At 38.0% G+C, this 13,940-nt stretch overlaps 1 protein-coding gene and 1 long non-coding RNA gene across 3 annotated transcripts; both read left to right on the plus strand.

The window, feature by feature from the left end:
• The first annotated feature begins 531 nt into the window (after window positions 1-531).
• LOC114146350 (uncharacterized) lies at window positions 532-3,031 on the plus strand. Its single transcript, XR_003595874.1, has 3 exons — window positions 532-641; window positions 896-947; window positions 1,992-3,031. It is a non-coding gene; the product is annotated as an uncharacterized LOC114146350 (long non-coding RNA).
• Window positions 3,032-6,151: 3,120 nt separating this feature from the next.
• Window positions 6,152-13,429, plus strand: LOC114146249 (uncharacterized). Of its 2 annotated transcripts, none has more exons than XM_028020160.1 (4): window positions 6,152-6,261; window positions 6,397-6,450; window positions 7,684-7,720; window positions 9,385-13,429. In XM_028020160.1, the coding sequence occupies exon 4, from the start codon at window positions 9,413-9,415 to the stop codon at window positions 12,575-12,577; it is 3,165 nt and encodes a 1,054-aa protein (XP_027875961.1). In that variant the 5' UTR covers window positions 6,152-6,261; window positions 6,397-6,450; window positions 7,684-7,720; window positions 9,385-9,412; the 3' UTR covers window positions 12,578-13,429. The 2 variants fall into 2 exon arrangements, with proteins under 2 accessions (XP_027875961.1, XP_027875962.1); XM_028020161.1 differs by having other exon boundaries at window positions 9,389-13,429.
• The last annotated feature ends 511 nt before the right edge of the window (window positions 13,430-13,940 follow it).

Below are 13,940 nucleotides of genomic sequence, written 5' to 3' on the forward strand. Positions count from 1 at the left end.
AGCTCATCATCATTTTTAAGTAAACAGAATCTTCCTGGTTGAACAGTCATTTGAAATGACGATGTTAAATAAATAGTGATTCTCAGTGGCTTGTTTTGGAATAGTGGACCAGATCTTGACAAGTTTCATTTTTGATATTTTATCTTTCAGTGTGATTTTACAGTATTTTATCTTTTAATGCTAAATCTCCCTTTTGATGTTAGTGTAAGTTTTCCATTAGACTCTGCTAAAGATGCTTCTGGTCACTTTCTGGTTTCCTTGCTGAGCCACATACTATTTTATTTTTACTTCCTGTTGTTCAGAATGCTTTATATTGCAAAGCAAAAATATTTTCTTCCTGGTACAGCTAGTGACACACGGAAAAGTCAAAGATGAAGAGTTTTTAATCAGTCGAAGGTGGAGCAGATTTGTTTTATGATTATCTCCATACAAGGAAGTTAAGAAAAATTTCACTTGCTTGAGGAAAGTAAAGGCTTCAGATGTTTCATTATAAAGTTGAATGTGAGCCAGATTGGATATGATGGTTTTTGTTTCACTCTGAGTAAAAGTAGGTGTGTTTTAGAAGCATTTGTATACAAGAAGGATCAACCCTGAGTACTTTAGCAGAACTCACTCTCATCCTCTCTGAAGAATACCTGGAGGTAAGTCTGAACAATTTATTTTTGCTTGATGATGTGTTTCTGCCAGCACCCCTGAATCAAAGCTTGGGCCCCAGAACCTGAGTTCATACTGAGGAGGAAAACAATTTTAAATGTTTGTCCAGGGACACATCAGTGCTTCAGAGCTCAGGTCCTGATTCAGGGGATGTGGCCTGAAGTTTGTGTAGTTAATCTAATTTTCTTAAACAAATCCCAGTCTGTAACTAATTCTCCCATATTTCTGTGAATTAACCCAGGTTAGCAAAACTCAACACCTGCAGACCCTGAACTACAGGGGACAGAAACAAGGTTTGCATCATTTCATTTTAATCTTTGACAGAAATGTGATTTAGTCCAACCCAACTGCTTTGATTTCCTCCCACAATCACATTTTCATGGGTCTTGAAAACATGCATGACCATTTTTACATTTTTATTGAGGTGGAGACATTTGGAGGAAATCGTTACTTCATTCTTCTGTGAATTATCCGTTTCTGTCTCTTCTGATGGAAACTGAATTTGCTATTCTCACTATTTTTGGCTTTCAATGTTTCAGTTGTCAGTTGTATTTATTTTGCTTGCAAACATTTACATAAATACATCCAGTCATATAAAGTTTTATTGTTAACATCAAACAACTGGAGTCTTTTTGTAGACATGCAGTTGATGCTTGCAGTTCTGAATCTCTAATATTCATAAGATTGTAATGTTAAAAAAAAAAAACGACTTAAACCTTCAGCTCATTGAAAGTAAGTGAAACCCTAAAGGGTTTTCTCTGTGTGTACAGCATAACTACATCAATAAACACACAATTTTACTGATATTATTCATAAATATTTGACTGTTTTTCATCAGAACAAGAAAATGTAAATATGTTCTGTGTTTATTCCAGGAATTTGTCAGACCCCGACTGGAAATCCAAACACTTTGAGATCATCTGAATAAAAAAACTCCCATTAATTTCAGAAATATGATGATGAAAGGTTTGTGTAATACCTGCCTGTCAGGACTATACAGGATTTTCACTGTTTGGCACCCAAATGTGTGCATCTTTCAAAGAAATTCATCTTTCATCAGAGTAGCTTTATTTAACAGAAACTGTTAAAACAAATGATTTAATCTGATCACATTTATTCCGACAACAAAATGCCACATTAGGAAAAATAAGAAATTTATGATAAAAGTCAGTTGTGACCTTTTTAACAGATTTTTCCAAGAAACCCCATAATTATGGTGGAAGTGTTTCATGTTCTGTGAGGAATCATTTTAATTTACCTGTATTAATAGCTTGTGTTAATTAGATATTAAATTAACTATTTTCTCTACAGTTTTATAATTTTTCCTCTTATTGCAGGCAGACTGACACCACAGAGGAACCAGCAGTGACGATCATGATGGACCTGTTATTGACCCTGCGCCTCCTCATTGCTGGAGTTGTGTTGCTTTTGTTGCTTTTATTACTCTGGCAGAAAATCATCACTGACAGACTTACTCAAAGTAGGAAATCAAGTTTCAGATGTAATGATGCCAGCGTCAGAAGATCCAAAGATATCAGGAGCGTTAACACTAACCGTCACTTCGGTTTTCATTTCGACAAACTCACTGGAAACGACTCTGCTGGTCGTGGTTGATATCAAACTGTGGCTGCATTGGCTCAACATCCTGCTACTCAGAGTAAATTAGGTTAGCTACAGAGTTTTATCAGTTAGTTAAAGGTAAAAGTAAAAATATGCACCAAGAACAGAACCAATAAAATGATGCAATGATGCCGCAGTTCAGTATGAAACCAGAAAGAGGAATTTGGAAATGAGGTCAAATTTGTTTTCAACCAGTTTAGTTTGCACTATCATATTCTGCAGATTCTTCCCACAATAACAGCAAAATTATAGAAGTTTGCAGTGGCTGAAAATGTAGGAGCACAGCGCTACCTTTAGTTTGACCTTCAGTTTAGCCAACGGTTAGCTCTTGAGAAAACGGGATATTTAGCGTAGCAGCTCAGTGGAAAGCTGTGGAAGGAATCATGCAATAAAGCCAAAACATTAGCATGGCTGTTACAAGAGGTGAATCTTCCAGTCACCCAAACTGTAGTAACTTTATTAAACGTCTGAATGTATTTTATTTCTTATTCTCATGCTTCTTTTTTACAGTTTCTGGAATTTAATTTGTAGCGTTTTTATGTTTCATTTTACTTCCATGCAGATATTAATATTGCAACTTATTGTGTTGGTGTCAACAAAAAGTTTAATGCAGTAATAAAATGTTTGTTTTTATTTTAGACATTACATTGTTTTTGCACTGCTGTACTGTGCTATCATTGGTTGTTTTCCCAAGTCAACAGTACTTTTGCTTAAATTATGGATTCATGTAGTAAAACAGAAGCACATTGGGTGATTTCTCTGTGTTGATTATTGCTGTTAACGTGTTGCCATATAAGTTCATTCCTGTTTAGTTTTATAGTTTATTCTTGTTTTTTGTATTTGTTGTGTCGACCTTTTTGTTCATCTTTATATTTGTCTTTGGCAAAGCAGCAAAGAAGGATTTACTGACCTTCTAGCATTAAAATATTGCACCACAATTAAATAACAAACAAATAATTAGCAACAAAAAAATCTCAGACATATTATTTATATTTCTGTGGAATTTAGCAAAAATAATTTGGTAATTTTACGAGACCTAAAACAAGTGACACTTGGTCTGATTTAACTTCAGAGTGAGAAAAAAAGATGTGTGTCTTTCCTGTGGCGTATGTAAACTTCTGGTTTTAAATGTCGAGGCTCTGCTCCCCCCTCTGCCCCTTTTGTTCCCCCCTCTGCCCCTTCGGCTGCCCCCTCTGCCCCAGTTTTACCCCTTGGCGTGTCGGAAAGGCTCCAGTCTGCAGCTGAACCTGAACTGGGCAGAAAATGAAGAAGTGAGAAGCTGCCTTTCACTTTCAGATTGACACGGGGAATTTTCCAAAAACGTCTGGGTTCTTTCAGGTCCCAAATGGTTATAAAGAGTCAAGACAGCAAGAGCAGATTTTATTCTGGTTTTTGTCTTTATATCAGCAAATGTCACCATAAGTCACCCTGAACTGCTTTTCCTGCTGCATTATACATATTCTGCAGAAAAAGAGAAAAAGCATCTAAATTGTTTGTAAAAACAAACAATTTCTTTTTTCCACTGTGACTAAACTTCTCTTGCTTTTGTTAGTTGCGATCAACACAATTATATTTTCATAACCAAAAAAAGACTAATTTTATTTTCATAACTTTCATTGTACATTTTGTTAGTACTGCCCATTTTAAACTGTGAACTTTGGTTAAAAACATAAAAATAATTTTGTCTCATTCCTCCAAACAGAACTGGTGAAATTAGGTCAAATGTTGTGACTTAACCTGTAATAATCTAATGAAGGAAACGTCTGTCAGTGTGGAAGTGACCTGTTGTCATCGTTGAGGCTCCGCCCACTGACAGGATGCCACAGCAGCTGCCCACTCCACAGATCAGATTCTCACTAGTTAGAAGAAGTGAAAACCACAAACTCATTTCACAGAAATGACAGAATCAACAGGATTTCAGAACACGGTTAGAAAAGCTGCAGAAGCGAACGTCTCCTCTTTAAATAAATGTATTTCATAGAATCCAAGCAGCATTTCTGTGGGATTCTGTGCAGAATGGTTGAATCAAGTTACTGTAGGTGTGTGATCGTTAGCTGGAGGTTTGATAATCCTGTGAGATTATAATTTCTAAGCCAACCTTCCAGCCTCGGTACCTGCTCAGGTTCAGATTCTTCTCTTATTGACTGAAGATCAGAAATTCAGTCGGATCCGATCAGAACTGATTTCACTTTCATGTTGACACAGAGAAACTCTGAAGTTCGTCTCAAACATTTTTCAGGTTTTCCAAAGAGCCTGAGGTTAGGAAAGTAATTTAGTCATTAATTTTAAGTGACAACCAGCCTGGGAAAACATTTCTACCATGATTGGTTCATGGTCTGTTGATGCCATTTTATGAATTTATTCACATTTTTATTTTTAATACTTAGTATGAGGGAAGGGATGGATTTCTTTTAGTTTTTGTCAATATTTGTTGATTATGTTCATAATTTAATCTAAAACATATGTTTTAGATTAAATTATGACACAAATCCTCTAAACTCATTTTTATTCAGTAGTTTGAAGCAATTGCATTTATTGAAAGGAATTTAAAAATATATATATTTTACCTTGACATTTATTGTATACCAAAAAGTAAATAGCAGCGACATTTACTTTAAAGAAACGATGTAAGCCTTCAGAATAACCAAAATAAATAAATTCAAGCTCATAATTTATTTTTAAAAATTACATTCTATGTATGCAGCATTTTGTGAATGTTTGTGAATCTTCTGAGTGCAGTCAGTTAAAAATGATCTCCAACGAACCAAATATTTAAAATGAACGATTCTCAAATCCATCACTATTAATATTACTTCACAGGACCAACAACCATGAAAACACTGAATAGCCTGTGTGGTTTTGGGTGGATTTTAAACAGATTACATGTTAAAACCTGATTAACTCTTCTCTGTTCCCCAAAGGGTTGGCAGTTGTAAGAAATGCAAATGTGTTGCCCATCATTTCACAGAAATCCTTTAAAACTTGTCAACACATGCAACACAACGTCTAAGAAAAAATGTCAAAAGCTTTTTTTCCTTTGCTTTTGAAAGTGTAAGTGTGTGGTTGTGTGTGTGTGTGTGTGTGTGTGTGTGGTTGTGTATGTGTGTGTGTGCGTGTGTGTGGGTGTGTGTGTGTGGTTGTGGTTGTGTGTGTGTGTGTGTGGTTGTGTGTGTGTGTGTGTGTGGGTGTGTGCGTGTGTGTGTGTGTGTGTGTGTGTGGTTGTGTATGTGTGTGTGGTTGTGTGTGTGTGTGTGTGGTTGCGTGTGTGTGTGTGTGTGTGTGTGTGTGTGTGTGTGTGTGTGTAGGTGTGTGTGGGTGTGTGTGTGTGGTTGTGTGTGTGTGTGTGGTTGTGTGTGTGTGTGTGTGTGTGTGTGGTTGTGTGTGTGTGTGTGTGCGTGTGTGTGTGTGTGGTTGTGTATGTGTGTGTGTGTGTGTGGTTGTGTATGTGCGTGTGTGTGTGTGTGTGTGTGGTTGTGTGTGTGTGTGTGTGTGTGTGTGTGTGTGTGTGTGTGTGTGTGTGTAGGTGTGTGTGGGTGTGTGTGTGTGGTTGTGTGTGTGTGTGTGTGGTTGTGTATGTGCGTGTGTGTGTGTGTGTGTGTGGTTGTGTATGTGCGTGTGTGTGTGTGTGTGTGTGGTTGTGTATGTGCGTGTGTGTGTGTGTGTGTGTGTGGTTGTGTATGTGTGTGTGGTTGTGGTTGTGTGTGTGTGTGTGTGTGTGTGTGTGTAGGTGTGTGTGGGTGTGTGTGTGTGGTTGTGTGTGTGTGTGTGTGGTTGTGTATGTGCATGTGTGTGTGTGTGTGTGTGTGGTTGTGTATGTGTGTGTGGTTGTGGTTGTGTGTGTGTGGTTGTGTGTGTGTGTGTGTGGTTGTGTGTGTGTGAGTTTTATCAGTTGTTTCAGTTTTGCTTTGAGCTGAATCGTGAGGTTATAAATGCAGCTGCAGTAAATGAAGGCAGAACTTTCCCTCCGGTTCTGACAGAAGATTGCTGGTAAGTTTATAAACTCTCACATCTTCACTTTTTTCTTTTTTACATTTTTAAAGTTTTATCTTTAAATTCTGTTTTGCAGATTTTTGTGTGAAATCCAGTTAATAATTTGTTTGTGTTTTTTGTGAATAAATTCAGTTTATCAGCAGGAGAACATAAACCACAGACTGGAGACAGACAGAGATAAGAAACGTATGTTTTTTTATCTTCTCTAAAGTAACTTTTCTTTAAGTTAATTGTAATTTAATGTTTATAATCTATCAAATAGCCTTGGTAGAAATAAAACACCGTCTATCAGTTTGATTGATTGAAACATAATCTGTTCCTTATCAAATTACTTTTTCTATTTAACATCTGAACTCCTCATTTCTGCATGTTTATCAAACAGATATTAGTCCAATAGAAAAGTTTGAGAAAATAGTTATGCACCTAGAAATAAAATCTTTATTATAAAATGTGGCTTTAACTTATTGCACCTTAATGCTCATTAATATTAAGAATGGATGTTTTGGAAATATGGCACAAAAAAGCATAACTAATAAGTTCATGTGAAACTCCTCATATTTGATTCTCCTTTCTGTGTAACGTAATAAAAGTTCTTAATCAATCAATCAGTTCTTTATCGATCAATCAGTATCACTATTACACACAATAAAGTGATCAGGTCCCACAAATAAATAACAGAATAAAAATAAAATTAAACTATACTGACACAAGATAAAGTAAAACCATGAAAGCAGAAACATAACAGATCCTCAGAAGTTATTTTTAGTCGGGTTTGAACATTTCTCGTGTTTTCACATGTAACATGTGAAACAGGCTGCAGGGGGAAGAAATGTCCCAACATGCAGCTCAGATCTGCTTCAGTTTTTCTTTCCCTGATTTGGCCGTTTTTGTCTTTTGCTCCATTTCGCTTTTACAGGAATAAACTGACAAGTTCAGTATTTTTTTATTCCAGATTTCTTTCAATAGTTGAATTAAAGTTGTTTGGTGTTTTCTAAGTTCTTCACTGCATCAAGTCAAATAAACTTCTGACTAAAACAATTAAACCTGGTTATGTGAAATATTAGATTAAAGATGTAAAGAGTTAAAGTACAAACATTTGTTTTCAGTTCTGCAGAGTCGAACTGTTTGTGTTTCCTGTTTACAGAAATTAGTTTTACAAATGAATAAACTTGACCTGTTCCCAGTCAAACTGAATATGACATGTTTTAAATTGATCAATTAACACTGCATCACAGAAATAACCATTAATAACCTCATACTACAGGTTGTAAATGTTAATTATTCTGATAATTGTGTTAAATTTATTGGTTAAATCTATTATGAAAGAGAAACTTCAATGTTTTCCATGTTTCTGTTTATAAATATTATTGCATAATTTAATCAGGCCTGATAATTAATGTTCTTTTTATTACATTTCAGGATATTGAAAGTTACTGACTGGAAGCAGCTGAAGCAGGTTTGTTGTGACTCGTGTTTAATTCAACACATTATGTGAAAATGATCCATGAGTGAAAGAGGTGAAATATCTGCTCTACAAAATATCTGTATGATTGGTAACATTATTTTTTTAAAAGTATGGCGTCACATTCCAGGCTCACTTTTTGGCTTAATAAATGATCTCAAATCCAGTTTTGCTAGGAGACACGAGTCTCTGTTCAAAACCTCAGACTAGTTCCCTCTTCTCTAATTACTCTGTTGCAACACTTGATGTCTCAACACCACATAAATCTGGATACATAACTAAATTCAGGCTTTATTCTCTTTCACTGCTATGGTAAGAATATTCAGTATGGGATTAATGGGAATATCTACATTATGTTGACAGAGGAAAGTTTATTTCTCTTTTCCTTTTTCGCACCGTCTTCTTCGTCCTCTTCGTCTTTTTCCTCCACATTTTGAATCCTCATCCGGTTCTTTTCCTATCAGACCCAGTCCATGCTGGGTGTCTGGCACTTGATTTCAGCTGAAAATCTGAGAAATCAAATTATTGAATCAGATTATAGGAGAAGTGGTTGTAGAAGTTCGTCCTGCAGTCGAGGTTGCCGGTTCGATCCCCGCTCTGTCCCCCTCTGTCGTTGTGTCCTTGAACAAGACACTGCACCCACGTTTCCTGCTGGTGATGGTCAGAGGGCCCAGCAGGTGGTGCCGGTGCACGGCAGCCTCACCTCTGTCAGAACGCCTCAGGGCAGCTGTGGCTACTAACCTGTAGCTTGGAATAGGACAAAAGCTACATACAAAATCTGTAGTTGGTAACCTTTATAATATAAATGTCATAATAACATTACAGTTTAACATCTGTGAAAAAATGGGGTTCACGAGGATGATTGACAGCGCTAAGACTCTGATTGGCTGTTCTGATGGAGGGGCAGTTTATCATTATTATCATCAGCATCATTTTCTGCCTTGGAAAGAGGCAGAAAAACTGTTTTTTGTGTTTTCCAGATTATCGGTGTCATAGTGAAAGTTTGAACAAATATGTGAAATAAACAATTTTATAAAAGTTATCTACTTGAGCTTTAAAGCTAAACATTACTCAACATTGCTCAGATAGCCCACATACTACTGACTACATTTTAGCTAACCTTAGCATTGTAGCTTATTTTAGCTTATACACTATTGTTTTCATGCTGAATGAAGGGCTTCTGATAGCCTACATGCTAATGGTGGCATTGAAGCTAAAATTAGCATTTAGGTAATGGTAGCTTATGTAGTACTGCTTGCATACTTGGAAGGTGTTACTGGAGGTCAATATGCTAGCAATAGCCTTCATGCTAATCATCTTGTTAGCTGATTTTGTTATAAAGACTTCATGTAATGTGCTGGATGGAGAAAGTCGATGTCAGTCAACATGATAGTGATAGCCCACATAACAAGAGTAGCCTTTTAGCTAAAAATAGCATTTTAATAAATTTTGATATAGCAGCTTACCTTTACATACTGAATGGACCAGGTCAGTGTTAGTCAACATGCTAGTACTTTATAGGCTTTGATGTGCAAAGCCTAAAGTATGCAACAGATGCAGCTGCTTAATATTGATTAGATGGTCCAATAAAAAAACATGTTACTGTTTCATAGGATGACATTTTATTTTTGATGCTGTTTCCGTTTGTTTGACTCCAGGCAGATTGGCAACAAAGAAGAATCTACAATGGCTGTCAAGACGTGGGGGTTACTGACCATAACTCTGTTCATCGTTGTGGTTGTACTTCTGATGCTCCACTGGCTGAACATCATCACACTGACTGATGTATTCACATCTCAGAGGAACCTCTCAAAGTTGGTCATCGCAGCATTAGACGATCCAAAGATATCCGGGGCGTTAGCACTGATAACCACTGTGCTCTTCATCAAGTCAAACTCCCTCACAACAACTCTGTTGGTTGTTGTGTCTGCAGTATTTAGCCTGCATTGGTTGAACATCGTTCCACTGCCGGGTTTCTTCCCATCAGCATTAGATGGTCCTAAGATATCAGGAGCAGTAATGGTGTCAATCATAGTGTCTCTTACTCTGTCAACCTCATTGACAACAATTATCTTGGCTGCTGTGAATGTTGTTTTTTGGTTTAATTGGCTGAACATCATCACTCTGACTGATGTATTCACTTCTGAGAGGAACGTCTCAGAGTTAGTCTTCACAGCATTAGATGATCCTACGTTTTCTGGAGGGTTAGCACTGACAGTCACTGTGTTTTTCATTAAGTCTAACTCCCTCACAACAACTCTGGTGGTTGTTGTGTCTGCAGTATGTAGTCTGCACTGGTTGAACATCATTACACTGGCAGGTTTCTTCCCATCAGCATTAGATGATCCTAAGATATCAGAAGCGATGATGGTGACGATCACAGTGTTTTTCACTCTGTCAAACCCAATGACTACAACTGTCTTTGCTGCTGTGAATGTTGTTCTTTGGTTTAATTGGCTGGAAATCATCTCACTGAAGGATGTATTCTCATCTGAGATAAACCTTTCTGAGTTCGTCTTCACAGTATTAGATGATCCGAAGATGTTGGGAGTGATAACACCAGCAATCACTGCGTTTTTCATGTCCAACTTATGGGTAATAACTCTCTCACTTACTGTGTATGCAATCGTTTGTTTGCATCGCTTTAACATCGTTACACTGACAAATTTCTTCCCGTCATGGTTAAAGAATCCCAAAATATTAGGAGTGTTCATGGTGACAATCGCAGTGCTTCTCACCGTGTCAACCTCACTGGTAACAGCTCTCTCAGTTGTTGTGAACATCATACTTTGGTCCAATTGGCTGAAAATCATCAACCTGACGGATGTTTTCACATCCGACAGGAACCTTTTAAAGTTGGTCATCCTGGCATTAGACCATCCAAAGATATCAGGAGTGTTAACACTGACGATCTCTGTCTTCTTCTTCATATCAAACGTGCTGGTAATAACTATCTCAGTTATTGTGTCTTTAGTATTTAGTTTGCATCGGTTTAACATCATTTCACTGACACATGTCTTCCCTTCAGGGTTAAAGAACCCTAAAATATTAGGAGTATTAATAGTGACAGTCACTGTGTTCCTGACTTTCTCAACCTCTTTGATAACAACCCTCTCAGTTGCTGTGAATATCACACTTTGGTTCAACTGGCTGGACATCATCACAGTGACAGACTTGGTCACACTGGGTTCAGATGTGTTCATGTCGTGCAACAGTTGGTCAAACTACTCAAAGACCCGCGCTGAGTCAAGCCCAGGAGCTAAACGATTGGCTGATGTTGTCAAAGGGAAAAGCACTTTACTGACTTCACAAACTGGCTGTACCCCAGTTTACAGACTTCCACTAGAAGAGAAACAGATCAACATTAATGGCTGCAAGAGCTTCACTTTTGGAGAGAAATCTATGAATTGTAACAGAAACATCATGGTTCTTGGAGCTGCAGGTGCTGGAAAGTCCACTGCCATCAATGCGATGATAAACTACGTTCTAGGCGTTAGATGGGAAGACTCGTTTCGGTTTAAGTTAGTGGATGAAGGTCAGTCAGACTCACAGGTTCACAGTCAGACATCAGAAATCACAGTGTACAAACTCTACCACCAGGAGGGATTCAGGGTGAACTACTCCCTCACCATCATAGACACTCCAGTATTTGGGGGAATCGGCGGCGTAGACAGAGACAAGGAGATCACAGAGCAGCTGCGAAACCTCTTTGCTAACCAGGAAGGTGTTGGTGAAGTTGATGCTGTGTGTTTTGTAGTTCAGGCAGGTCTAACTGAACTGACATCAACACAAAGATATGTGTTTGATTCAGCGCTGTCAATCTTTGGCAAAGATGTGGCAGAAAACATCAGGATCCTGGTGACGTTTGCTGACGAGCAGCAGCAACCAGTTGTAGAGGCCATCAAAGTGTCCGGTGTCCCATGTCCTAAAGGTGCAGACGGGCTGCCAGTTCACTTCAAATTCAATAACTCAGTTCTGTTTGCTAACAACAAATCCTTAGTGGCAAGAATTTGGTCCAATGAAGAGAAAACCTTTGAGTATTGGAACATGGGGACAAAGAACATGGCCGGATTTTTTGCTAGTCTAGCTAACATCAAAACCATAAGATTGACAATGACCAATGAGGTTCTGAAAGAAAGAAAGCACCTGGAAAGTACAGTGGAGGAGCTGCAGAAGCAGGTTAAACTCAACTTAGCCAAGCTGGAGGATATCAGGGAGACAAATGACAAACTCAAAGAGCATGAAGCAGAAATCAGAAACAATGAGAACTTTGTGTTTCACATCACTGGGAGAAATAACAGGCAAATTGATATTTCTCACACTGGGCAGTATATTACCAACTGCATGCAGTGTCATGTTACCTGTCACTATCCTTGTGGCATACCGAATGATGATGGTAAGAAAGGATGTTCTGCAATGAACCAAGATGGATACTGTCATGTATGTCCAGGGAAATGTTTCTGGAATGTGCATTCCAACCAGAGCTTCAGATGGGAATATAGTCAAGTTAATGAAGCACAAACAGTGAAACAACTGAAAGAAAAATACGAGAAAGCTTGTGGACAGAAGGTAACCTTAGAGGAGCTGATGAAAAATCTGATGTCAGAGTATCGATCTATGCAGGATGATGTGGTGAAACTGATTGCAGAAGCTGCAAAGTGTCTGAACAGAATGAAAGAGATAGTCCTGAACCCAAACCCCCTTACTACTCCAGAATACATCAACATGCTCATTAAAGGAGAGGAACAGGAGGCCAAGCCAGGCTGGGAGGAGAGAGTTCAGTCTCTGATGAAACTGAAGGAAAAGGCAGAGATCATAGCTAAAGTAGAGAAGGAAGTTCTGGGTCATTAGTAATCTGATGTTTCACAACAAATCTAAAAACAGACAATGATCAGTCAGCTACCAACACTGGCTGGGATGTTTTCAGTTTCATTGATTTTTGCTTCTTTAAATGACTTTGCTAATAATTGTATTGTATTTTGTGGGTTTTGCTGGGAATCAAATCAAGTTGTTTTACTTTGTCATTTTAAAGATGTCTCCACCAGTATTTGTTGGGGTTTGGAGTCACAACTGCTAACAAATATCTAAAACCTGTGAATATCTTAGATCCCACCCCAAAGGCTCTTACAACTCTTACTATTTTAACAGTTCAAACACCAAATATACCTTTATATTCATTAATACATCCAGTGGAAACAGTTTTGCCACTATCCACAGTCTTCCTTTTCGCCGTTCTTGTGGGTTCAGCCAATCAGTGCCAAGGAAAATGAACGGTGCTCCTGGATTGGCTGCTTTGCAAATAGCCAGTCGTGTATCAAGTGTCTCAAGTAGAATTACAGCAAAAATATTTCAGCTTTCTAAAGTGCATGTTTTACTAAATATTTGAGATTTTCTTCAAATAATTTGGAGTTATGTTCCGCATAAAATCAGCAAATTGGTGAATCTGTGAACTCCGAACCGCGATCAGACGGGCGTCCGCTGTGTGTCTTTGGGCTGTTGATGATTCTGTGTACCTGCTTTTCACTTTGGGTGGAAATGTAGATTTTTTTTCTTATTTTCTTTAGTTGAAAGAAAAACCTGTCCTTTCTCACACATAGAGATCTCCTCCTCAATGCATTATTTTCATTTGATATTTTGAAAGGTTCCACAATACAGATTTTAGGGTTTGTGTGAATGTCATGTAATGGCAGCAAACGGATTCATAAGTGGTGTCCGTTATCCTGCAATAGCTAGCCCCGCCCACTTCGTCACAACCCTCCGGGGCTGACTACTGACCAGTTCTCTGTCTAACAGGTCCGGAAAATCTCTAAGACCTGGGTATTACCCTAAAAGAGATCTATAAGAGATAATCTATTTAAACTGGTGTCGAAAGCGATTCGTCCAGCTCTAACTACCTCCAATCCAGAAGTTACGACCCTTTTCAGTTAAGAAACAGTCAGCTGAGTAGCCCTCACAGCTGCATAATTCCAATAACCACTCCTGTTAACGGTAGCTCGCTTTCTAAAATATAACTTGCTCTTGGAACCGACTAGACTAGATTTAGTGACTTGGATGTAAGTCCCTGGGTCATTATTTTACTCTCACCAAAGGAAATTATGAAGCCTCCTCTTTACTAGAACCATGTACATCAGTTTTACCTTTATTAAAAGAACTGAAAAATGAGTAAATGACTCAATTAATTCCAATGTCCACCAACCTCATTAGAATTTTAGAG

This window comes from Xiphophorus couchianus, chromosome 6 (genome assembly GCF_001444195.1).
Source record: "Xiphophorus couchianus chromosome 6, X_couchianus-1.0, whole genome shotgun sequence".
NCBI lineage: Eukaryota > Metazoa > Chordata > Actinopteri > Cyprinodontiformes > Poeciliidae > Xiphophorus > Xiphophorus couchianus.